Source organism: Rhinichthys klamathensis, unplaced genomic scaffold (assembly GCF_029890125.1).
Source record: "Rhinichthys klamathensis goyatoka isolate OS25496 unplaced genomic scaffold, OSU_Roscu_1.1 h1tg000547l_1, whole genome shotgun sequence".
NCBI lineage: Eukaryota > Metazoa > Chordata > Actinopteri > Cypriniformes > Leuciscidae > Rhinichthys > Rhinichthys klamathensis.
The window spans coordinates 335,543-362,245 of NW_026607018.1; the positions used below are offsets into that span (position 1 = coordinate 335,543).

At 37.3% G+C, this 26,703-nt stretch overlaps 1 protein-coding gene across 2 annotated transcripts in view; it reads left to right on the forward strand.

The window, feature by feature from the left end:
• The first annotated feature begins 9,482 nt into the window (after window positions 1-9,482).
• The window catches only part of grid1a (glutamate receptor, ionotropic, delta 1a), a 367,672-nt gene continuing 350,451 nt past the window's right edge, over window positions 9,483-26,703 (forward strand). Inside the window, exons 1-2 of one of the 2 annotated variants that reach the window (XM_056238894.1) lie at window positions 9,483-9,896; window positions 12,735-12,890. In XM_056238894.1, coding sequence (XP_056094869.1) covers window positions 9,818-9,896; window positions 12,735-12,890 — 235 coding nt within the window. In that variant the 5' untranslated portion in view covers window positions 9,483-9,817. The remainder of the gene's footprint in view (window positions 9,897-12,734; window positions 12,891-26,703) is intronic. The other variant, XM_056238895.1, reaches the window with a different exon arrangement.

Here is a 26,703-nt window from a genome sequence, read left to right on the forward strand (position 1 = left end):
GTGCCGATTCAATGAAGATGAGAGAGGGCTTTTCTATGTACACTGTAAAAATTTTTTTCGTAAAATAACGGTAAAAAGTCTGGCAGCAAAGTTGCCAACCACTTACCGTCAAATTACAGTAAAAAAACTTAAATTATTTTACAGAAAAATTTTGTTTTTTGAAAACGGATATTTACCGTAAACATTTTCTGTATTTTTACAGTCAAACTGCTGTAGAAAGAAAAGAAAAATCTGTATAAAAACTTACAAATATTGCAGAAATACCTTAAAATTACATAATTAAAACAAAGACTTCTGTTTTAATACAGTATTATTTGGTATATTTTTAGGATAATCCAATCCATCTACAAGAACTCCTTGTCAAAGTAAAGACTTTTCTATGTAAAACACACAGAAAATGTTGTATAATTACCTTCAGATACCCTAATTTAAAGCCTAATACCAGTATATTGATCAATTTAAACTTTTATTTCATGTCATTATTCAATCCATTTACAGTAAATTCCTGTTAAATATTGGTTTTATCCTGTACAAAAAAACAAGATCTTGTGATATTAAGTTTCAGAAACATATTTTTAACAGTTATTGCTTTATTAAAACATTATTTGACAGTAATTACAGACACATCTCCAATAAATTTACAAGCTTTTACCATTAATGTATGCAGGTTTACTTTATATAAAGATTATTTGACAGTAATAACAAGCAACTCTCCAATATTTCTACATGTTTACCATTTAAATAAGGGGGTTCACTTTATATAAACATTATTTGACAATAATTACAGGCAACTCTCCAATATTTCTACATATTTGTACCTTTAATGCATGGGGCTTTACCTTCTATATACTTTTAACATCAATGTATGAGGTATACTTTATATAAACATTGCTTTAGCCTATACTAATTAAAATCAACTTTCCAATATATCAACATGACATTTACTCAATGTATGGGTTCACTTTATATACACATTAATAGACAGTAATTACAAGCATTTCTCCAATATATGTAAAAATACACATGTTTATTTTATGTAAACAATATTTGATAGCAATTACAAGCAACTGTCCAATATATGTACATACTTTTTCCATTACGGCATGGGGTTTACTTTAAAATGCACATAGGCTAAAATGCACATAAAATACGGTCAAGTCCTTCAGTCAAAAAGTTATTTGTTCTTAGTTCAGAAGCTAAGTTCTTTCCAGTAACAAACAAAGTTAATATATAATCAGTATTAATATACAGATGTGAATGTGCATGCTAAAAAAGTTCATTTGGCAGATTGATATTCACCCACGTCCTTTCAAAATTCCAACGATGGCTATGATCCTCTGTAGTGGCTCTCACCAGGCATTGTCCTGAAAAATAGATAAGATGTATCATGCTTGTAAAAATCGCCAGAGCAGAGCCATTAGGTTGCCCCTTAACAATAATTGCAGTTTGGAGCTTGAATGAAAATTGAACTGTATGCGTTGCGACGTTCGTCTGTTATAGGACAACTTAGTTTGAATAAACGAGCAGACACTGATTAGCTACTTGCTCTACGTTTATTTAAAATTAACAGCAAGACGACTAGAAGTGAATGTGCTTTCCATTAAATGAATCACACACAGTAAACAAATCCTTAAGAAAAAAAATAACTTTGTGTGATTTATTTAAAACAAAGCACGTTCATTGCACAGTAAACAAAACCTTAAGAAAAAAAAAACTTTGCAATGAAGTCGTTCATCCTCGGATGCGGCGCCGTGCGCACTGTTACAAAAAACCCTGTGCACACAGCCAAGCAAAATGGGGTCTTGCGCACCCAACGCGTCATTTTTGCAAGGTGCGCGCGGACCATAGACAGTAAAAGAAACGGACGCGTCGAGTATAAACAAGGCTTTACTCCGTGTCAGCGCGCGCTCTGATCGGTAAAGGTGCACAGACCTCTCCCGAATCATCTCCAGCAGTAGCAGCCTCCGAAGCACCACTAACTCTCCACCTCTGTTTCCCTCGTAAGCTGATAATAGTATTTAAACATTCTCTATGATAAAAAATGTTTGTAAAAAATATTTGAATAACGGTTTTGGCGGTTATAGAGTTCTAATGACGGTGTTCAACTATAACCATCGGTCTCACGGTTATATAATAACCTTCACACCCCTACTGTTACGTGTTTGCAAGAGGCAACAGTAACTTGTAAGATGTAACGTTAAGTTAACAGCTAACGTTATGTTAGTCAACCAAAGGTATTTAACGTTAATGTTATGATGGCTGATGCATGTTTCACATTCAGGGCTAACGTTAATAACGGTTTAACTTTATTAGGACCAGCATAATGTTACATTTGCTAAAGCTAGACAGACTTTTATAAGGTTAATACATAATGTAACAAACGGCGAGTTTTAACGTTAGCTCTGCTGACTCGACATAATGTTAACTTGCATATTAAAATTGTAAAATGTATAAAAGCTGCCGCACTTAACAAGCACATTTGACATTGTGAGGAAACAAATATATATATATATATATATATGAAATTTATTTCAATTGTAAAAATGTTATCTTTGAGTAATGTCATCTTTGAGACTGTTAGTTGTTACATGATTAAAAATGTAAACATACACATAAAGCATGGCAATCCCGTCAGAAATGTGTATCATAGAAAGGGAAGCACACACACAAAAAATGCCAGTGGGTACACCAAAATCAAATAACCCTAACCCCATCAAATAATTTTACCTGCATCTGAGGGTCTTTCCCTTAATGGTTTCCAGTGATTAAAGAAAGGACTGATGAAGGTGACACGAATCTCCCCTTTCAGTGCGCCACTTCAGCAGAAGAAAGACAAAAGGACAGAAAGTTACTCAGACTTTCCATCAGTAACAGTATGAAAACCACACTTAATACTATGCCAGTGTAGGTTTTCGAACAGTACGTGGGTAAAATTGACTTACTGTAACGTTAGTTGGTGAATGGGTCTTTCTGTTGGGTGTTCTCCCCCGATAAACATCTTATTCCAATGCTTGATCTAAAAAATAAAGTAACGTTAAACAAATATCTTTTCAATATGTTATCAGTGTTTGAAGAGGTTATGTAAACATACTTCTAACGAATAAATGACGGTTTTATCACTTTACTCATTCCCACGCTTTTTTACCTCTCATGTTAACTTACCAACAACAAAACACAGCAATGTTAGATGGTACTAACACATTGAAATACGTGCTAATATCGCTACGTTAATAGTGAAGCAGTACAAAAACACACACAGAGATAACTTATTCATCTTATGAGGTTGCAGTAAGCCTATGACAGGTAAATTACCCGTGTCCCTAAACATTAGACTGTTAAGGACTGAAAAATGTTTTCTTACCTGATATCGCCAACGACCCCTTCCTCTGTTCATATTCCAGCTTTTGTTCTTCATTGCATAGCAACTAAAATTCGCTCAGAATTTAAGAATTCAACAGGCAGATATAAAATAATCCAGGTCTGACCGAGTAATCACCGCAAACAGCAGCTACTCACACCAACCGAGAGTAACGGACGCATTTTCAAACTTAAAATAGGCGCGCAGAGCCGCGCACATTCTCATTGGACAGTTTCCTGGAAGACAGACAGATTAACCAATCATGCTCAAAGTAAAACGGAGAAACAACCAATAACAATAGCAATAGTTTGCGCGAGTTGCAGTCTGTATTATTATTTAATTAATTGGTCAAATGACATGACAGTGTATGAATATGTAATAATGCAATGTAAACTGTTAGGCAAGCAGACAAAATTGGCAAGCATACAAAATTGTAAATTCACACAAAATCACATAAAGCAAAAGGTTTCTGCTGCACTGCTCTGTTGAGGGTGAAACTATTATTGTTAATGATAATACTTATATTTTAACATATACATTGAAGAACTGTTATGAAAATCAGAAAAATCATTAAATGCTAATGAATTATCATAATAATATGTTAAAAGGCAGATATTTATGTATGTTGTTGAAAACATTACGTTGTTTCAACGTACAGATCTTGTAAAAAATTAAACGTTGATTTAGAAAGTGTTTTTGTTAACCTTTTTCAACCATTTAGCATTAAACGTTGTTTCAACGACTGGCATTATTTGAATCATATTTCAACGTTGAAGGTCGGTCATGTGCCGGCTGGGTATATTAATCTACCTTTAGTGAAAGCTTAATGCCGATATCGTGGAAATGTTCCATACTTTATCCAGGCTCTCTACTGCAGTGCTTCGCGCGAAGTTATGACGTATCCCCCTCCCAAAGTCAAACAATATCATTGGTCGAGATTGCCTCTGGCGTATGATTCGTCCAATGATTGTACAACATTCAATTATTTGAATCTGCGCGCACTTTCTTGATATCTAAAGCACAGAGACTAGAAAAACAATTAGGATGTTTGTTTACACGTTGTGTAATGTTTCAACCATTTTAATGTCTTCAATTCCTTCACCCCCAGTTTACCAAAGCTCAAGTTTATGCTACAAGAGCCTTGGTTGAACTCGAGCCCCAGAATAAATTCCTTGTCTTTCACACATTGCTCACCTATTGTAAATTAAAAATATATAGCACCCCATTGTAAAGCTTTATTCATAGTGTGGCGGTTTGTTCCCATCAACCGAGAAAATTGTGGAGTGGCCTAATGATTTCACTGCAGTGAGGGCCTTGAATTTTGTTGAATATAGATTGACTTTGTGTCTTAATGCTTCAACGTTTTTAAAGTGGATTTACAGCCTTTACTTTTAAATTGAATCACATATTTTCTTCTCAAATAAGCATATGAGATACGTGTCAATATAGTATATGGTCAGAAAATCACTGTCAGGGCAGCATTTCAAACTGACAAAAAGGACAATGTCACCCTTAAAAGCCAAGCCAAAAGAGGACATATCAGCACACAAGATTCAAGAGTCCTTTCACACCAACAGGCAGACAGGCATTAGGAGGTTAGTGTCCAGCATTCTTGAGCCTGGTTGTCTTGCGGAAAAACTGTCCCAAAGCATGATGATCCGAGACTTGAGGCTCCAGCACCAGACACCAGCAGCTACAGTGCACGGGGTGGGGTCTGAAAATGTTGCCACTCAATTTTTTCTCTGCCACTTATGAAATTGTTACAGAACACTTCAGAATTGTAAACACTGAGTCAGTGGTACCTGACAGTAGAAACACTGGATATAGGATGCATAAACAATCACTGACTATTCTTGATTTAATTTTATATTAAACTTAAGCTCAATTATTTCATGTACAATAACTGTATATTTAGTTACACTGTGCAACAATATCTCCTACTGTATTCATCCATCTTTCAAGGCAATATTTTTAGATCTGTTTCTGTAGTATAACACACAGTAATTATTATGGTCAATTTTTATTTACAGCATATCTGCATGAAAGGTATAGCCTACATAGCTGTTTTTTTATTTTTATTTTATGTATATATTTTTTATCTATCACTCTTGTATCTGCACTTGTTGAATCTTAAGCTGATGTGGCCAGCAAAGTTTATCTTTGCTTCTGAAAAATATCTGCATTGGTGGCAGGGGACTTGGAAGTTTTACATTTACCCTGTATTTGATAGGTGTGAGGTGCTAACCTAACCCTAACCCTATACATTAATGGTAAAGTAATGTAGATATATTGGATAGTTGCTTTTATTTACTATAAAACAATGTTTATATAAAGTGAACTCCTTGAATTAAAAGTATGTAGATATATTGGATAGTTGCGTTTAATTACTATAAAAGTAAGTTTATTCAAAGTAAACCTATACATTAATGTGAAAAGTACGTGTTTTACATCTAAAAATCTGTACTTTGACGGGGAGTTCTTGTGGATGTAATTGATAATGTTATGAATTTACCAAAGAATACTGTGTAAAAACAGAAGACTTCTTTAATTGTATAATTGTAAGGTATTCCTGCAATAATTTCCAGTTTATATGCAGATTTATTCATTTGTTTAATGTTCTACAGACATTTTTTAATGAGATTTTCTTTTCATTCTACAGCAGTGGAACTGTAAAAATACAGAAAATGTTTACAGTAAATATCTGTATTTTAAAAAACAGAATTATTCCGTAGAATAACTTAAGGTTTTTTACTGTAATTTGACGGTAAGTGTTTGGCAACTTTGCTGCCAGACTTTTTACCGTTTTTTTACGATTGTTTTTTTACATGTATTTACCTTAAATTTAAGGTTTCACAGTAAAAAAACACATAGTTGTCTTAATTTTAAATAAGCGATTTTTTTTGTCTTTTTACATAGAATTTAATGTAATTTAACATTCAAGCCAATTAAACAAAAGAATAATCCTGTAAAAAAACTATGATTTCTCCTTATATGAATTTACAGATTATTACTTTTATTTTATGGTTAATGTTTTTAATAAAAGTTTTTTTCTGTATTTTAATGACATTTACACGTAATGTTAAAAAACAGAAAATATCTGTAAAATAATACAGTATATTTCTGTGAAAAAACTTTTTTTTTTTACAGTGTAGGGATGAACGGAATGTTCCCGGTTCAACACAAGTTAAGCTAATCGACTGATTTTGTTGCATAATGTTTATTTCCACAGAAACTCAGAATTCAAAGAAAAAAAAAAAACTGAATTAGAGTAAATCATTGTGAAGGGTATAGCTGCAGCCTGGAGATCTCCAAACAGGGTGGGAGCTCCATAATAGTGACAGACAGACAGACACATGACATGCATGTGTAAGTTTTCCCCCCAAACCATTTCAGTGCAAACTCCGCCCCACAGCTGATTCTAAAGATTTAATTGGTCATGTCAATCACAGTGCTGATTTCCTACATAATGCTTCAATAAATTCTCACCCTACACACTAACCTTAACCAATGAAATTGACTTCATGTCGGGATTTGCGCTGAATAGTGTGCTAAAGAAAATGTCAGTTCAGTAGTTAAGCAGTTAATAAGATTATACGAAAAGAGATCGCCGAGCCGGGCCGTCTGTAACTCCCCAACCGGACCTCACCAGACAATGGGACCTTGCACCCAGTGTCACTGCCCTCTTCTACCCTGCGAATCTCGAGCCCCAGGGTGCCCCGTTGATTAGAACAAAGCAACAGACTAAAACGTTCCCACATGTAAAAATTACGTTTTATTTTAGATCAACTAGAAACAATGTTTCATTTACGCATTTTTATTTTGAAATGTAAGTCAATGACAATTGGCTGAAGCCAGAGCCAATGGAGCAAGTCTTTGTGCGTGGATACCCTGTCCCCTTTTGGAGGTTCTGCCCACTTTTGGAGTTCACGCCGCATTTTGGAGATCTCCGGTCTATACCTACTTGGAAGCATTTAGAAGTAAACACTGTCAGCATGTTACTTCATCTTTATGTTTATATTACATAATTTATATAATGTTCATGTTTGTTTTATTTATTTTTTAATCTTTTACAATAAAACTTTCATCTTCCATAATGTCTTATTATTGATGTTGAAAAAAGTTGTGCTGCTTAATATTTTTGTGTGGAAATCATGACGCATTTAAATGCATTTATTTGACTGCATTTATTTGAAATAGAAATATTTTGTTTGATGAATTTAATGCCTCCTTGCTGATTTAAAGGATTCCTTTCTAAAAAGAAAAATCTTACTGACCCCAAACTTTTAAAAGTAGTGTATGCTTTTCACATGTAAAGTCTAAATTCTGTCTCTCTCTCTTTCTGTTGTTGCAGTGACACTACTGTTGTATCCGGATCTACAACTCATCAAGATATTCATCACTGATGTAATTCCAATAGGTGTTTCCAGTACATCAACAGAGGCCGTCTCCCACCGGTGTCAGGTAAAGATATGTCTTGTTTTTGTCATCAGATATTTCAAATATGTGCAGACACCAAACAGGAGACAAGGATGTCCTTCGCTGATTCAAGACAACGGTCTGACAGACTACCTGCTCGGCTCCATGCAAATAAGGAAGTTGTGTCACCAGTGTTACACTGTCATGACAATAAAGTTGAAATATATTGGATATATGGTTAGTAAGTGATTTTATTCACACTAGTTTTATGTTAACATGTATGGCATGCATTTACCCTGTCTACTTCCATCGTAAGTGCCTTATTAAAAAAAGAGGGATGAATTGACATGATTGTATTATGTATTATGCCACAAATGCTGTCAATTTGGTTCCCATTCCTCTAATTCCATTCCACATATTTTGTTTTATATGATTGATTCAGCACATTGAAGAATAATTCTGTGGGGGTGAAAATGTTCTACTAGAACTAGATCTACACATCATCATTCATTTTCTGTAATTTAGCTAATATGGTATTTCAAATGACACATTATTTTTATTAAAAGATGATTAAGAAACTGACAAGAAAAACTAAATAATATTTTACCTGAAAATCCCGTCAATGACCTTATAAAACATTCACTGCATACAAAAGTAAAAATGTTGCTCAGTTTATTAAAGAGATGAACTCATTTCAGATCAGCATTCAGCAGGGTTCTGTTGAGAACCTCGCCACAGCAGTTCGTCTGAGTCACCATAGGGACGCTGTGGCGCTGTCCACGTCCGAGTGATCCAAGCTGACGACCTGATAGCCTTCACCAAACAATTAAGAGATATTTCTGTTAGTGTCGTCTCAAGAAATATCCTTTAATTGTAAGGTGAAGGTTATCATTCTTCATCCTATATAGAGGAAAATATCAGAAACGTATGGAGGAAAATTTCTGCAAGAAACGTGACTTGAGAGTCGCATTTTCATGTTTTTTAAATGTTGGTGATAAAGAATTTGTTCAATGAGCTGCCAGACTCGTTCAAACGACTCACCTCATCGGTGCAATGTTTTTGTATACATGCGTATACGCCATAGAATAGATTTGACGTTAGTCAGCCATTCAATATTCACAGTCATTTCAGCCTCAATCACCCGTGTTTTCCTTCGTTCCGTGGTTGCCACAGACCCCGTTTCTTTTCTTTTTCAGTGTGCTAGCGGGGTCTATATACATTACCGGACAAAACATCCAGCATCCCGCCCGAGGTCGCCTTTTTCTTCTCTACCACTTCTGGTCGCTGGTTCGCTGTAGGCTACTGCGAACTTCTGTGGAGGATTTTAAGGGTCCGTATCACCAACTTTTCTTTCCTTCCAGCAGCCCTAATTCAAAATTACTGAGGGGTTGAGTCTGTCTCTCAATAGGAAAAAATAGTTTAGAATGAAATATTTGAGGAAATTCTTCTTCCTGGTGGTCGGTTGAACTTCACGCGCTGAGGGCTGCGCTAGACCTCCCGCCACCACTCCGCTTGTGCCGACTCTCTCCGGCGCGCGCAGATTTCATTTCTCCTTGGTTTTTACCTTACCGTCCCGATCTTTCGATTCTTCGGTCACGTGGTGGAGCGAAACGCAAAGATCTGCGAGCTTTCAGAGAGAGAGAGAGAGAGAGAGAGAGAGAGAGAGAGAGAGAGAGAGAGTGAGAGGGGGAAGAGGAGAGGAGAGAGGGGGGGACTCTCTCTGCGTTGCAGTTAGCAGTATCCAAACCACAGTGAGAGCTGGAGCGCGCGGACCCGTTGCTTTGCCTCTGACCGTGGTACCCCCGTCGTTTCCCTTGCTCTCCTACCCCTCCTCTTCTGCTTTCCTTCCCTTGAGAGCTTCTTTTCCCCCCGCGAAATATCCTTTCTCACTCTCAATTTTAATAGATCTCGGAGAAAGATAGAAGTGACGCATCCTTGATCTCCTCCACAGTGGTCGTTCTCGCGCGCGCTCTTTTTTTCTCTGGAACTGGATTTTTGAAACGACGTGGACGCGTGGATGATACACCGGGGCGAGAACTGGAGATGGAGTTGCTCGTGATCAGCCTCTCCTTATGGATCCTGCAGTGCCGCTCAGCTCGCGCGGACTCCATTATTCACATCGGTAAGTAGGCTACGGTCTTGGACAGACACAGATGACTTTCTTCAGTACATCGCTTTTTAAAGTCTAAAGCGTGCAGATTGAGACTTGATAGAGGACAGTTTGTCATTTGAGAAATGGCTTTAACTTGCCAGGAAACATTAGCAAACAGGTCCACAAAGTGCATTTCACGTGGTGGCGAACGCGTAGTGATTTTAGCTACACGAGACGAAATCAAATCGAGACGAGACGTCTATCTCAGTCTTTTTCAGGGTTATCTCCAGTCCACCCCTCCCCACCCTTAAGCCTGAACTTTCTGTTGAACGTGACGGAAATTTTAATTCCGTTCAGTGAGGTATGAGCGCGCGACAAGTCTCTTCTCGTGAATGTTTGCTCGGCGTTTCTTAACTGAACTTCAACTTGTGTTATTGTCTAATTATTGTAGATCGAATAATCTTTTTCTCAGACGCTTTTGTTTTATCAATCGTTTGTATTAGTAAGCTTAGCAGCCTAGATGCTGCATTCGGTCCTCTCCGGTAACTTACACTGGGAACGGAATTGGTTTGCTTGCTGACTTGAATAGATTGGCTCAAAACACCTGTAAATATGTTACTTTGAGAAATGTGGTTAAATACAACTGGTTAGCATTAGGATAAATAAAACTGGTTCTTGTCGTATTCTGATGTTTTCTCTGGTGCTTCTGGTGCTATTCTGTTGGTAGGGAAGCTCTCTTTTGTATGCAGTGGATGTTCTCCATCATCCGGTGTTCTTGGCTCTTCTCCTCACCACAAAGATCACTCAAAATTGGATTTGAAGCTTAGTTTTTAAACTGACCCCTTTTTAGTTACCTGTTATATTACCTGTTACCCGTTTATAATTCTTCTCAGGTTTGGTCTACACTATTTTTAATAACTGGTTATCCTTTGTATAGATTTTAACTTTATCCTGGCTATAGGTGGTTTTAGGTGGTGGACAATTATTTTCTAACTGTGTAGGCTACTGTATAGGCAAATGAGGTAACACTAATTTTTTTTCCTGGAAGTTATTCAAAAAGGTATTAAATTTAAAAGAGATAATAGAAAATGTTGGCATAATTTGGCCTAATCCTTTATCCTTAAAATTAAGAAGTACATATATTTTGTATTGAAATATTATTAATATTTGTCTGCCAAAGTCAGTTTGGTGTAAGGACATGCATGAAGCCATTTTGTTGTCATGTGACAAGAAAACCAAAATAGAGAGTTCACTTTTAGACCCTCATGATTGTGTATTTTGATTTATTTTTAATGAAAAGACATTTTGTTCATGTCAACTAGAGTGACTTAAAGAAAGCGTCTTGATATTCATGATTCAAAACTTTAGGATATTTGTTAAAAATACCTTAATTTGTAAAAAAAAAAAAAAAAAGATTAAGTTTAATGAACTTGTATTTAAAGGAAAATATTATATGTATGCATATATAGTAACCACAAATGCAAAGCTTGCATGCAGTATAAAAGCTTATCGTATGTATTTTTAACTAGGTTTTGAAAAGGTTTCTCCTTTTTATAACCTTAAACATCTTATTTGTCTTTTACCTGCATGTGTTGGCTAAGTGATTAAAATGCGTGCTATTGTTGCCTCAGTCCATGGCTTGAATAAAGCCCTATTTGCTTCTCCTACACCTTTGGCACTTCAGGCATTTTATCACTGTCGCCTTGATCTCAATGTGTCATATCATTGATGGGTCACTGTTTATAGTCCTGCACAAATCAGCCTTATTGATTGCATCCAGACACACTTTGATTTAATACTGGGCTGTATTTCCAAGTGTCATGGTCTTGTTAGTGAAACAGAACTCTATGGGTTACTCAGTCATGTGAAGTCAACGTTTAAATTGCTCTGTGCAATATTATGTCTAGGATTAATCTGTAAGCAGCTGAATAAAAAAAAATTCCCCTGCTTAGTACATGGCCCTCTGCAATTCTTGAATCTGATAGGTCAATCGTGGCATTGAACAGAATCATTTTGTATAATGATCTCTAAACAGGCAATTTTCATTAACAAACTAGTGCTCAAACCATGTATATTGTATTATTTCCAGTCTCTGAACGTTGGTAGAATCGTGCAATTCAAAACATTTAGATTGCAAATGAATGGTATCTAAACTAATATTGTAATATTGCCTCAGTGTTCGTCTTGTATGCTAGGCTGATTGTTTTCATTTGTGGAAGCTTTAAGCTAATCTACCAGTAAGATAATAAAATAATTTTCTCAAATCAATACTTCATATCCAGGTTTTTATTTATTTTGTAAGTAGCTGTGCAGTAAGAGCACAATCCTTTTCTTTATTTTTCCATTTCATTCATCTGTCTGGGATTTTTGCATGGCCTGTTCACTTTCTGAATTGAATGACTTTTCAAGGACTCTGTAAACTCTAACAACATATAAAAACAGCTCAAATTTGCCACGGATGCACCTTATCATGTATAAGATCCCCTTGACATAAAAGATCTTCCCGTAGGCCAACAACCCACTGTGTTTCCACAGACTGTAAAACGCCCTTGACAAATTAAGGATGCGTATAGAATATTTACAGCGTTTCCAGTGATTGCGCTCTCCATGGTGCTGAACTCACTCCTAAAGTGCTGTTGGCTATTGACAGGTGAGGAAGTTGCTGTAAATTGTGTCTGATGGTTATATGGTGCATTCTCTATAACCTGAAAGGGTATAACATAGTTTCAACATTTTAATGCACATTATGAATCTGCACCCTCTTCATCTTTACCCTGGAGATTGATAGGAAAGTTTGGAATAACTGTGAAATGGTTTCCAATGTGAATGATATATTAATAGCTACATACATTCTGTTTCATTCAACAGGAGCTATTTTTGAACAAAACGCCGTACGGGACGACGAGGTTTTTCAGCTTGCCATTTCAGACCTGAGTTTGAATGACGACATCCTCCAGAGCGAGAGGATTACCCATTCTATCAAACTTATCGAGCCCAACAACCCCTTCCAGGCAGTACAGGAAGGTGAGTGAGTGACTGGGATCTCTCAGCAATTGATTAACCACTCCGTTTTACTTTATCTTTCTGTCCGATCCGCTTGCTTGAACAGTTTCCCGATATCGTCGGACCTTCTCGTGAGGCTCTGACGTCAACAAGTAGAATAGCAGCAAGTGTGGGATTTCCATTTCTTTTTATGCATCTCCAGGGCTTTCAAGTGTTGATTTCCTCCTCTCTGTCTGTATTGTAATTCGATTTAAATCTTCTTCTTTGCCTTTCAAACTAACTAAATAAGCACCTCTTGGAATCAGAATCCAGTGGAAGTGTACCCATGTGGAAATGTGCTGAGAACATATGAGGTAACATGCTGAGGGTGTTTGTGTCACACAGGCAAGCTGGAACAGCAGTGCCGCTCACAGACAGTGATTTATGAATGTAGCAGGACTTGATTTATGTTATCAAGCATGAAGGCCAGCTATCATCATCTGTCCACTTCAGACATTTTTTGCTTCCGTTTGTTTATTTGTTTAAATCAGCATTAAGAAATTCATTCACAGAACACAGCAAGTTTATATTTGCTGATTTAAATGTAAATTTTCATTCCCTTCCTCATATAAGCAAATCTTCAGTTTGATCGTGGCTACCTGAGATTAATTTTAAAAACAGATATTAATACAACAAATTTCTCTCATATTACAGAAAGTGTCCATGGTCCGGCTTCATGAAAATCTTCTAAAGAAGTTGAGAAATTTCGAATGAAATAGATTGCTTGTATTGATTGTGTGGCAGAATTGCTGTCGAACTCAATGAAAAAACACCTCAAAGGCCATTTTTTGCACTTCCTGGAGATTATTGTAGTAATCATTATAATTACGCACACTACTTTTGGCGCAGTTGGCTTGGTGGGAGTTCTGACGTTGACGTTGGATTTTTTAAAATGCGGCGTGTATTTTAAATGCTTCTTTTTAAAGAGCCTCAAATTGGAGTGGTCTTGCTTTCAGTTGCGCTCCATTTCTCTTTCTAGAGTGAATGTGTCCGGTATCTCTGTGTGTCTACTAGAGTATATGAGTAAATTATGTCTTAATTATAAAATTTAAAACAAGGTTGCTATTGAGTAAGTTATGTCACGCATCATTGTTTGCATTGTCACTTAAGAGTACTTGAAGATATTTATTATAAGTAGCTGTTATGTTGTAATGCTTAATATTTGAAACAACCCAAGCAATTCTTTAAACTTTAAAACCTTTAAATAACTTTTAATTATTTACAATGATTTTAAGAACATTCTTTTCAGGAATTAAAATTTGTCTTAGTTTTATCTTTAGAACTATGTTAAAAACAAAGATAAGAACATTCTTAAGAAATGTTTTTGAGAATATAAAATATTTTTAAAGTGCCCCTTTATTAAGCTTCCTAGTTTTGTTCTGGAGGTCTCCTACCATAGGGGAACCGTCAGCTCCCTCAAAGAGGGCCTAAATTATTTTAAAAATTATATTAAAACTTTTATTAAAAAGACATTAGTTCTAATGTTATTTTTGGAATTCATTATTTCACATGTGTAAACATCTAAATCTTCTTGGGGAATAAACCTTTCAAATCTGCCTTTTCAGTTTGTGTTGGAATGTGATGGTTAAATGAAAGATGCCCGTTTCACCTAACGCTTTAAGCTCAGTGATTGGTGGTCTAGCTATGAAAATACAGAGGGCCAAGCAATAGCTAGTCAATGAGAGACTAATTGCAAATGACGGGAAAATTGACCAATCGAATTGTCCCTTTAAATGGGTGGGACTCTGATAATATAGCTAGCACTGTTCACTATGGAAACCGCATAACATTACTGAGAAGGACATTGTTGCTAATTTATTATCCATGCTGTTTTCAAGATTAACTTTTAATGCAAATTTTGAGTTAATCGGCAAAGGAAGACAGACATACACCAGAGCTTAAATTTGGTGCAGAGAGCCAAAGCTTTTGAAAGCATTTCAACCCATAGACTAAAAAATATGGACTGCGCGTCTCCGCTTTCTCTCCACTGTAGAAAAACGAAGCCAAAATATCCAGTAACGGTCCTTGCCGATTACGTCATTCGGAGCCCAAGTCTGCACAGTAGTGAGCCTGAGTTGGAGTGGCATGAGTTGATCCCGCCCACACTCCCGAACCCATAGACTCAGTCGCAAGCATAGGTGTCAAACATGACGTTATACCCTGTTTTTATAGCATCAAATAACTAACTACAACCAAACTAATTGGAAAAATGCGTCTGCATGTTAAGAAGTACCTAAAATGGCAGGAGCCATCTTTGGAAAAAAGGGATTTGAAGTGTAATTGGATTCTTTAGTTTGGCTCGTGGCCCATTTGATTACATTGAGAGGGCGGGGTTTAAGACCTATACTGAAGTGTCTTTCACTAATTTGCTTTGTTCTGATCGCTGTCATGATGTATCAGCTTACATAATATTTTATTGGTTTTGTGTGTCATACATTTTGTCACCATATTCCGCTGAAATGCACTTAACGATTGTGAGATGATGCAATTATTTGTAATGAGGGTTTGCATTGTATAAAATTTTGTTTTATTTTGGTGAAAACTCTCACACTCACTGTGCTGTTTGTTTGTTGCATTACTTGTCAAAGGTAATGTATGCAGCACTATAGAAGAGGACACAATAAGCTAGGATGATTTTAGGCTGAGTTGACTTTTTCCAGACGAGGGAAGGGGTGAGAGGGCCAAGGTACAAGAGTCATGGTTCACTACTTTCTCCTACAATAGGTTTACATGCATCCAAGGTAAAAAAACACGTACATTTTCTTATGATATACATTGCAGCATCACCTACTTTTGAAACTGTCTGAAACAGTACGATCATGGATTTGGTCTCTAAACCACTTTCCGAGAGCCTACTCTCCTCTCATTGGTCAGATGGCCCAGTCTTTTGTGATTAGTCTACTGCTTATAGCACATGTTGGAAACGAAACGCCCACAATCTGAATTTCTGCTCCAGAGGCTTCCTGAGCATTTTAGCGCATCTATTTGTGCTTGAGTCCTCATCCATTGGAAGTGAATGCAAAGTGGATTCGCTCTCGCAGTGCAGGAAACAGTGTCTTCTCGACATGTTGACAACACGAACCAGACTCTTCTAGGTCTCAGTTACAACTACAGTGTTTGAGGACGCGTCAGAGTAGACGTTGTTCGCGGACAGCCAATGAAGACCATAGGCTGGCATTATGCAAATGTGTTACAAACCTACGTAGGTTCATGCAGTAATTAAGACAACTTGTTTCAGGAAGTTGGGTTCTTTCTTTTGGGAGAGAATAACTCAATTTCTTGTGCACATTGATCTTTGAAACTTTGCAGACATTTTACGTTTACAGACATCTATAACATGCATGGAAAGCAATATCCTAAAAAGCATAGTAAGGGGCACTTTTGAGTTAGAAAATAAGAAGAAAATAGCAAAATTCTATTCTTGAGAATGTTTGTTGAATCCGGCTCCAGAGTGTTTAGAGATGACAATGGGAATGATTGGCCATCCTGGGGACACCGAGGGCCAGATGTATGTACATTTGCGAACGCAGCGTTAATAGCGCCATGGCCAAGATGCAGAAAGCGCTTGATGTGAAACCGCAGTGTGTGTGTTACGTACTAAACCTGCAGTTCATCAGGTAATCAGCGCCTGTCCCCCCATCCACTATACCGTAAATTGCGCGTATTTAAACGCGCAATTGAATGGGCCTCCTCCTCTCACTGCTGATGCTATGACTGTTTGAAATGATCCTGATGCCAATAATTGTAATGCAGCGAGGAGTTTAACAACTGCTGGAATGGAATGTGAACGCTGAGTCGGAGATTCGATGTCATCTTTGATTTCTTCCAGTAACTGTAATATTGCGTAGAGCTTAATCTGTAACGCTTAATGATTTCGTTTTCACTCAACTGAAAAAGTGTGATTCTTGTGGCAAAAATCTTTTCAGCTCGTCTCCTTAGCCTATGTCTTCGTCTTGCTCGGATTACTGCTGCCATTTCACCAGGAGGCATATGCCAGGAAACCCGCTTCCTAAGTTACACCTGCTTTTAAGAGGCGGAGAATTTTCAGCGCAAAATAGAGGCGCGCTTTCACCGGCTTTTTCTGTACATAACGCGGAATACATAATTAGGCGCAGTTTACGCTTCCCCTCCCATCTCTTTATGTGACACTCCCACTTTCCCCTTGACCATCCCATGAATGCATATGCATGACACGAAAAGCGCATTTTGCCATTTTCCGTTCCCGCGACAGGCAGTCTGCGCTTTCATTTCGGTGCGTGCCGTTCGTACATACCTCGCCATGGTTTTACTTTTATGCGCACTTTGCGAAAAAAATACGCCTGAAGTGGGCGCAAAAGCGTTAGTACATCTGGCACAGAGTATTGCTCTTCTGTCTTGTTTCCAGGGGCTCTGGGATCGATTAGCCTCCCTGGTTTTGAGTGACAGTTGAGTGGTGATGACCTTTCACTTTGCTCTTTAGCTCACATTCACCCTACTGAGAAGAAACTCACCTGTAAAAAATACACAAGTGCACACCCACAGTCACATACAGCCACTTAATCTTCTCTATCAGCAACACACATAGACTTTTGGCATAGCATAGTTCCAGGCTTTTACCCACCAGTCAATAAAATGACTTAAGATCCTGTATATTGAGAGATGACACACAGCGTGAGCTTGTGGCTCAGGTGAGAGTGTGTATTGCGAGGACACAGCTGTGTGTTTATCTCACTTGCATTTGTGCCGCTATGGGCATTACGTCTAATTACTCATTACAGCTGTGTGACTAAATCATTCACCCACACAGACATCTCACACAGTAGGTCAGTGTGTGTGGGTGCAGAGGTGTGTGTGTGTGTGTGTAGTAGAGGAGGAAGGGGTTTTTTCCCCCCGGTGTGTGTGAGAGAGACTGTGCTACTGCATAACAATGAACCAGTGCAGATTTATTTTTTTTGTGAGAGAGACAATAATGCAAGATAGCAGATTCCTGTTGTGACGAGTCAAGCTAATATTCAAGAGGCAAAAGTGTCCTTATGTCCTGCTGTGCTTTTTGGGGAAAAAGTGCTGACATGGAGAAATAGAGTCACCTGAAGGGGAAACCGCTTGAAAAAGGTCACGTCCTGCGTGAAAACAACTTTTAGCGTCACATTGGAGTCCTCTGAACAGCTCTTTTTATTTCTTCTCTTCTCTTTATCCTGTCCCTTTCAATTTCTCACCCCTTCTGCCTTTTCTCTCCTCTTAAGCCTTTCTAAAGCCCTGGTTTGAACTATTTGGCTTCTAGGCCACAGGAAATAGAAATGGTCATCCTGGATGCTGTCAGATCTTCCTTTGCTCAAAAGGTTTGACACTCCCTTGTAAAGATCATAGATTTCTCCTTAATTCTTTGCTCGGTCTCCTCCTCTTTCATCTTGTCTGTGGTGCTTTCCTTTTTTGGAAGTCAATAAGGTCTTTTTTCATCCTCTGGATAGGTTTAGGCTGCTTATCAACCCACCTGTAATATACGGTTATATCATATCGGGAGTGTGAGCAGCCGTGGCTCGCCTGTAAGGGCAGGTCATCCAAATCGCAGACCTCTTTATAAACTGAATGAATAAATACATTGTAAATATGTTTAGCATTCTGCAACAAATATTTTTCAGATTAAGTCGGAAAGTGAGCAGGATATATTACAATGTAATGTATGGCTTCGGTAGGTGTGTATTAATTATACTAAGCAGGGCAACGGATGCCTGAGCCCTCCCTGGGTCTACAGCAACCCACAATTTTCCAATGTAAATCTGTGGTGAAAAATGGAACTGCACAAGCTCTAATTCAGAGCCATTGGGGCAGATTTCAGGCTTCCCCTCTTATTTTCATGTTACCTTGCGTAAACCTCGCTTCAGACCAAGACGACATCAATCCGCTTCAGCTATGTGCATATTAGACTGCATCAGGTCAGTAACATGTCTGTTCTTCCTATGTGGAGCAGCGTATCAAATTAATCAAAGCATACATCCTTTAGTTTACATGCGCATGTGAATAGGCTTTATATAGTTCTGTTGTGTTTATTTTATGTTTTAGAAAAGACATGTCTTTCTTTTCCTCACTGGAATTCCTCCACAACTTGTAGTATTTTAAAACAACATTCAGTGGCAATGAATACTAAATTACGGCAATTCTAAGATAGAATTGCGTGTGTTCAGGGATTACAATATAAAGCTTACAAAATGTTTATCATAAACTAGTGCTAAGACCCAGAATCTGCCCTACCTAAATTTACGGGTCAGGAGCCGCTACCGAATGTGAGGGTAAGTAACAATTGATACATGTTGGCTAAACGTCACAGGTCAAATTATTTCAGATTGTCTCATTCTAGTAAAATGCAGCATTCACCAAGGTGGAAATATTGGCACAATTATAAGATATGTGAGCTATGAAGTTGCACTTGTCAGATATAAAGTGGAATTTGTGAGAAAACAATTCGGAATTTAAAAAAGTCACAATTGTTAGTTATGTAGTTAAGTCGCAGTTTCAAATGATTCATTTGCAATTGTGGGGAATAAAATTGCAATTTAAAAAAAATAGTCACAATTGCTAGATATACAGTAAAGTCACAATGTCTTAATAAACTGTAAATGTGCAATTGTGAGGAATAAAGAGACAAAAATGTCATTACTGTCAGATATACAGAAAAGTGACACACTTTGATGAAAACCTGTCCTCACACACACATTATTTCTTACGTATTCACACAGATAAATTCAAATGACACCTAAGATTCTTTGGTAACTGAACTATTAGAGATAAGTTTCCTACGGCTGTACAAGAACGGTCCATGGGTTCCAGTTGTCTCTCTCACGCTCTTGCGCTTTCACTGTGTCTTATCTAAAGCTGAGTCAGGAGGTGGTCTTAGTTGGCAATTCACATTCTGACGTGCCCTTTCAAAATGGCAGCTTGTCTACTCCGGGTCCCCAGTGCAGCTACGGCCAGTGTCTCATATTAATGAGATCCAAAATGGCTACTGTCAGGAACTCAGTTTCATTTTTAATGTAGTTTAAGCCTCAAATTACTGGACATCTCATTCATATCAGATCTCAAATATCTGTAGCCTCAGACGGGAAAAAATATTTACTCAATGACTATGTTTGTATGTGCACCAATAATGCAATTATTTCTAATAATCGATGTTTACATAACACAAGCAGAACTCTTCACTCCAGTTTGTATTCAATTTTCATTATTCTGATTATTCACTAATAAGTATAAGATAGCCATACAGTATGCATGTTACTGGCCATTGTTTTAATCTACTCACATTCAAAATACATGTTTATAGACATACTGGATATTTTTCGGCGCCATGATGAACATTGCAATGCCGGGTTTGCCTACGCTGCCGTTTCTTGTTTTTTGCACCGTCTGGATGAAGATACTGAGCAGAGACTGCGCAGCGAGTTGTGTTGACAGAGTTTAGTGATTTGGAGAAGAGAAAATTTAAGAATATAGTTACTGTTCATCCATGAAGTTGTGTGAACAACACACGGCATCAGTGTAGAACCGAGCACATGCGCACTATGGTCAGAGCGGTAATAATGAGATTAAGGTGTATACATGCCTGTTTATTGCGATTAAAATCGGCATTCGCCACATAGTTTAATGCAAATATGTTTACTACGATTATGCGCTAAATCGGATTAGTTTGATCGAAGTATTGCGTTTACGTGAGGTAAAGTTTAATCGCAATATTGCCAAAAAAACATTATAATCTAAATAATGATAATAATGCACTAAATGGCAACAATGACAATTGTTAGGGTCTCAATAATCAGAGCTGCTTGTTGTAATAGTCTGAAGACTCCTTAAGTGAGACCAATGCTTTGCTAAGGCAATTTGTGGCAATTCCACAAGTGCCACTGAAGTCTTCTGTTTAATGCTTATGTTAACAACCCACCTTCAATGGTCTACTCTGATTTAGTCGGCATATTTTTTAACCAAAGGAACTTTTTCATTCAAAGGTATTTTTTTTGTGCTACTGGGACATCTCCCCTGGAGAAATCTCAGATAAAGTGCCTTGTTTTAAGGTTTTCAAACTGTGACCCACAAACCCCTAGGGGGCCTCAATGGTCTCCATAGAAAATTTGAGAGAATGTAAAAAGATTTTATTAAATTATTTTCACAGTAATAAAAATAAAATAAAATATATTTTTTTGATTAATTTATTAAAGTAAATATTTTCCTGATAATATTCAGATGACATATTAATAAAATATTTTACAGATATTAATTATATTTACAGAGTCTCGTTATACCATAATTGGCTTTTTTACGTACTAAAGCAAATTATTATAATATTATCTACTTATTCTACTTTTATGTACCTGTCAGTACAATAACACCATGATTAATCGCATGACTTCTGGAAGCAGAATGAATGGTAATTTAACATTTTGTTTAATTTGTTTAACAAATATCTTGACGTTAACTTTGACAGCCCTAAATAACACATATACAGCCTTTTTTTTTCACTGACCACATTTTTAAGCATCCCCTTGTGTACCTCTAGTGGTCACCAGACTAAGAGACCACATAGTTACAGCTAACAGCAGTGCAACACTAATATTAAATGAAAACAATATACACAATCATTACTAAGATTGTCTCAGCTTACATCGCTTATGAATTTTTTCATCTGAGTGCTCTGTGTTAGATGTTTATGAATGCCCTGGGAATAATATAATGAGGTCATTATGAGTACACACTAAGGAGCGAGTATTAATCACCTGCTTTTCACAGAGGCCACGTGCACGTGAGGACAAAGCTCATGCCTCTTGTGGCGTTCGGCACCATGAGCTCTGTGTAAACAGCATGCTTGATTAAAGGACGAATATAGATAGAACCTTGTTTAATTAGAGCGAGTTCTGGAGACAGAACGGTTGGTGAGATCCACTCAGGACCCTAGAGCCTCTCCTATATTGTCGAGTGACCAGGTTACTGCCCATGAACTGCTCTTGCTTACAATGAATAAATAACAACCATCAGATAATCAGCTGCCCCCTCCCCTAACTAACTAACTATCTATCTATCTATCCATCTATCCATCTATCCATCTGTCCATCTATCTATCTATCTATCTATCTATCTATCTATCTATCTATCTATCTATCTATCTATCTATCTATCTATCTATCTATCTATCTATCTATCTATCTATCTATCTATCTATCTATCTATCTATCTATCTATCACTCACTCACTCTTTAACAAGTACAGTATCCTGATATGCTTTCATTAAGCAGATTTGCATTGCATGGTTATTAAGCTAAAAAAGGATTATAGTTGTCTCTCTTGTGGTGTGGTCTGGGGAAGCTTGTGGTTTGAGTCATGTGATTTATAAGACATTCTTTTGAAACAGCTGGGAGAGTTAATGGTCAGAGAGTTTGAGCTGCTCCATTCTGCAGGACGAAGGAAATTGTCCTTGAAATGGCCTTGCAGTGATGCAAGTGATGGAAGAGCGTGCAAACGGGCGATGCGAGAATCCAGATGTGGATGTGAGAGTGTGATCAGGGCTGTTAACCAGTAAACAAAAGCAATTATAGTTGCAAATTGCAAATTGCAAATTTCTGTATATATCAATTTCTGTATATATACAAAAAAAAAAAAAAAAAAAAAAAACCTTGAAAAAAGGTGCTGTCACATTTATTGTTCTGTGAATTTTTGAGGGTGAAATCCAACCATTTCAATAGCAATCCATGAGATATAAAATATTTCCCCATGCAGATTTCGCATTGGGTTCAGTTTGTCATGAAAATTCACCACATCGAGCAACAGAAAGATGCTTGGTTTGATTTCTGTGTGAGCTGTGCTTCATACATTGCTAATGTTGACAATATTGACAATAGATAATGGACCTTTTTTTGCCCACAAAATTTTTCAGAAATTTACTAATGTGACAGCACTTTAAATCAGAGGTTCCATCCTATGGGTTCAAAATAAATAAATAGTAATTTCTGTGGAAACTGGTGCAAAATGGAAAAGTAAAAATAAATTGAAGCCACTGTTGCTCATTTATCGAATGTAATAAATTACATTAGGTTTAGAGCTTGTAGACAAACTTGTTGAGGCAAAGTCACATTTTTTGAGTTTTTTTGAAGTGCATCTAAAGATTTATTTGGTAGATTTGGTTTCTATCATAGTTTACACTCTTCTTACTAAATATAAATCCACCTCAAGTGAGAGGGTTTTAAATTTTTATCCTCTTGTTTACATCCAGCTTTTTTTATGTATGATCCCAAAATTGCCATTAAATATGAAGATGGAAACTCTGCTATTGTAAAATATTTTTTATTTATCTAAAATCTTGTTGCCAACACGGGTAATGGCATAATGGTGCTGAGTTCGAGAACAATGCAGCGCTCTTTACATCTCTAAAGAGAGAAAAATCACAGGACTTTTGGATTTGAAACAGATTTAGCTGTGCTTTTTGTCTGTTATAGCAGTGCAGTAGTTTTGAGAGATGCTCTGATGATTTTGTCAGCAGGCATTGAATAATGGGCTGTCTGGGTGATTTTTAAATTGAATACATCATATTTCATCATTTTGCCTCGCGCTGTGGTTATGAGGTAATACACTCTGGGTTTTCTTTTGCATGTTTGGTGCATTTCAAATCTGACAGGGAAGAGCCTAAATTGTAGCCTGGATGCCAGCCCGAACCCCGCCCACAACATTTTTTGGTCGGGAAGTTCGGTCTGGACTCGATCAGAATTAGTCGGGCCAATCAAATTGCCAGGGCGGGCTTTATACGATGATGGACAGATGATCTGCAGTTACGTAATCATCATGTTATCAAAGAGCGCTTGGGTTGAACTGGTTTCCCTCAAAAGATGACTGCAGCTGGAGAATTGAGATGTATAGATTCTGCTATCGCGTATGTTGTAAAATAAATCGACAGTGCATTCATTTTAAAAGACGAACAGAGAACTGCAATCAAGGCATTTGTCGATCGGAAAGATGTGTTTGCCGTCCTTCCTACGGGATTCGGCAAAAGTTTATTTTATCATCTGGCTCCGATGGTCGCTAAGAAGAGGGACGCAATGAAAACCCTGTGGTCGTTGTGGTTTCTCCTTTGGTCGCACACTCGCACTCATGGAGGACCAAGTAAAAGAAGCAACCCTCATTATTTTACAACTTATTCCAGCGTGCGTGTAGTTGAGTTCTGTTGACAATTTGCGTAGCTCAAAAAAAAAAAAACACTTACTGCGTTGCTCTGATTGGTTGTAGGTCTATCCAATTGAGTGCAGAGTTTTTTTTTTTCCTGGTTCGGTTAAGACACGCCTCATAATCAAAGCCCTATGGAGCAGTATCAGACTCACATTCTGACTAGAATATGAGTATGACGAAGTCAGGCTACCTAAATTGGCAAATCTGCTCAGAATTTTTCAGACTGCAAAGGGATTTGATGGGACAGAGAGATTCTTTCCTACAAAGCTATTGGTCAAATACTCACGTTGAAATACTCAACTCATTACAAGTACAAGTAGAAGTTCAGTGGAAAACCTGATGCCCCTGTCTCTAATGGACATTATCAGTAGCAACATGTTGCCCACATTCAAAGCAGAGTGATACATCTCAGTTATTAAGCACTTAGCTTTTTAGACTTAGTGTTTTTGCCATTTATACATTGCCGTTCAAAAGTTTAGAGTCGGTAAGATTTTTTGTTTTTGAACATTTTTTTTATTATTTTATGCAGAAAGAACCTATTAAAATGATCAAAAGTGACAGTGAAGACATTTCTGATTTCACAAAAGTTTTCAATTTCAAATAAATGCTGTTTAAAAAACAACAACTTTATATTCTTCAAAGAACCCTGACAAAAATATCATGGTTTCCACACAGAAATATTAAGCAGCACAACTGTTTTCAACATCGATAATAATAATAAGTGTTTCTTGATCATATTAGCATGATTTCTGAAGGATCGTGTGACACTGAAGACTGGAGTAATGATGCTGAAAATTCAGCTTTGCCATCACATGAATAAATTATATTTGAAAAAAATATTCAAATAGAAAGCAGCCATTTTAAATTATAATATAATATTATTGGTGGGGGGAAAAAACATTAAAAAAAATCTTACCAACCCCAAACCCTTTTGTACTTTTATTCAAGTCTGCCTGTGGAAAGTGCAGTATGCATCTCAAAAAATCAATGGAGATCCTCTGAATATACTTTTGTTGCTTTTCTACAGGTGTTGAACAGAATCATTGGAGATATTCCAGCTCTGAACAATGTGAGAGTTCCTCTCCAAATGTCACCACCAGCTTGGATTTGACCTAGACCTCCTACAGTAATTGCTTTATCCTGCATTAGCCCTGAGCTCTCTGAACTTCTATGCTCAACTTGGCAAAAGGAGGAGAAATACTACATGCCAGTCCTCTGTTTTGCATGTTGAACAGTGTTATTGGCTGTGATTGATTCAAATGTGAACACAAACTTTCTTGTCATAATGAGCGTGTTCCTCGCTCTTTCTCTGTCTTCTCTTAATTTAATTCGATTTTCACTTTCTATTTAGTGTGCTTAATTGGCATGACAAACAACTACATTTGCATTACCAAAGCATATTCTCTCTCTCTCTCCCCCTCTTTTTTTTCACCTGACACATATTTATATGTCCTGCAGATGCAATACCAGTGTTTAAACTCCAGTCCATTTGGTCATATTTTAACAGATTCTATCATTTTCAAGTCAGGATTATTATTATGATCCCCCTGAGGTGTAGGATACATTTCAGGGCCAAAAACGACCTTTTTTTGTGCATTTTTTCCCCTACAAATTGTTTTGATATACTATATTATTTTTTCAATAGTTTCACCTTTTCATGGACTCTCAGAATTAGTCTGTTTTTGCTGCTATGCCTTTAAGAAACACCTTCATATGTGAAGGGAGAAACGGGTCTAGTTTTCTACGGATCTGCACACATTAACGTGTGCTGACGTATTCGGGTTTCCAAAGACAGAAATGCAAGGATTGCTGAATAAGCTAAATGCTTGGTTTCAATTAAAGCTCTTTTTAGACTGGGAATTAAAGGTTGAGGTGTGAAATTTACGGTATATTTTCATAGTACACAAAGCTTAAGTACCTCATAAGATCTTGCACAATTTGATTTGTTATGATACGATTTAATTTTGTGCATTTGGCTGCTTGACCTCTTGAACTCTCGTGCCATGAGTGTGTGAGTAATATAATGCTGAGTAGATGTAATCTTGACTCCTAGGTCAAACTCATCAGGAAAATTTGGTTCAGCATCTAACCTATTGATCTTTTTTCCACTCTTATTGGCTTGTTTACTTGACCCCAGAGAGAGCGAGACAGAGTGTTTTAGCTACTCAGGAAGTGAGAGGAGTGACATTAATGGAATTCGGAGTTGGAAAAAAAAAGAAGTATTCTCAGATAATCCCAAATCTCTCATGCCAATCAAGCCGTGCGGCTTTCAGAAACCTTACAGCGGGTTACGTCATTCTCATTCACCGTGGCTGTGAGAGGCTCCACTCTGCACTCAAACTCTGCTGCGTGAATGAGTAAAACAACCTCTATAGTCACAGTCCTCAGCTAAATCTGCATTCAATTCAATTCTGAATCATTTGTGCAGCACTTTATGTAATGGCACTTGCTACAAAGCAGCTTTACAGAGATTGAAGGTGACTGTGGCACCGGGAAATGTCCAAGGGGATGTAGGAAGAAACCAAGGGGGTGACAAAGGTTCAAATAATATCAATTTCTGATCATGTTATCTCCTCAAACTCAGCCAGTGGGGACACATTTTAATGCTTGAATCAGGATA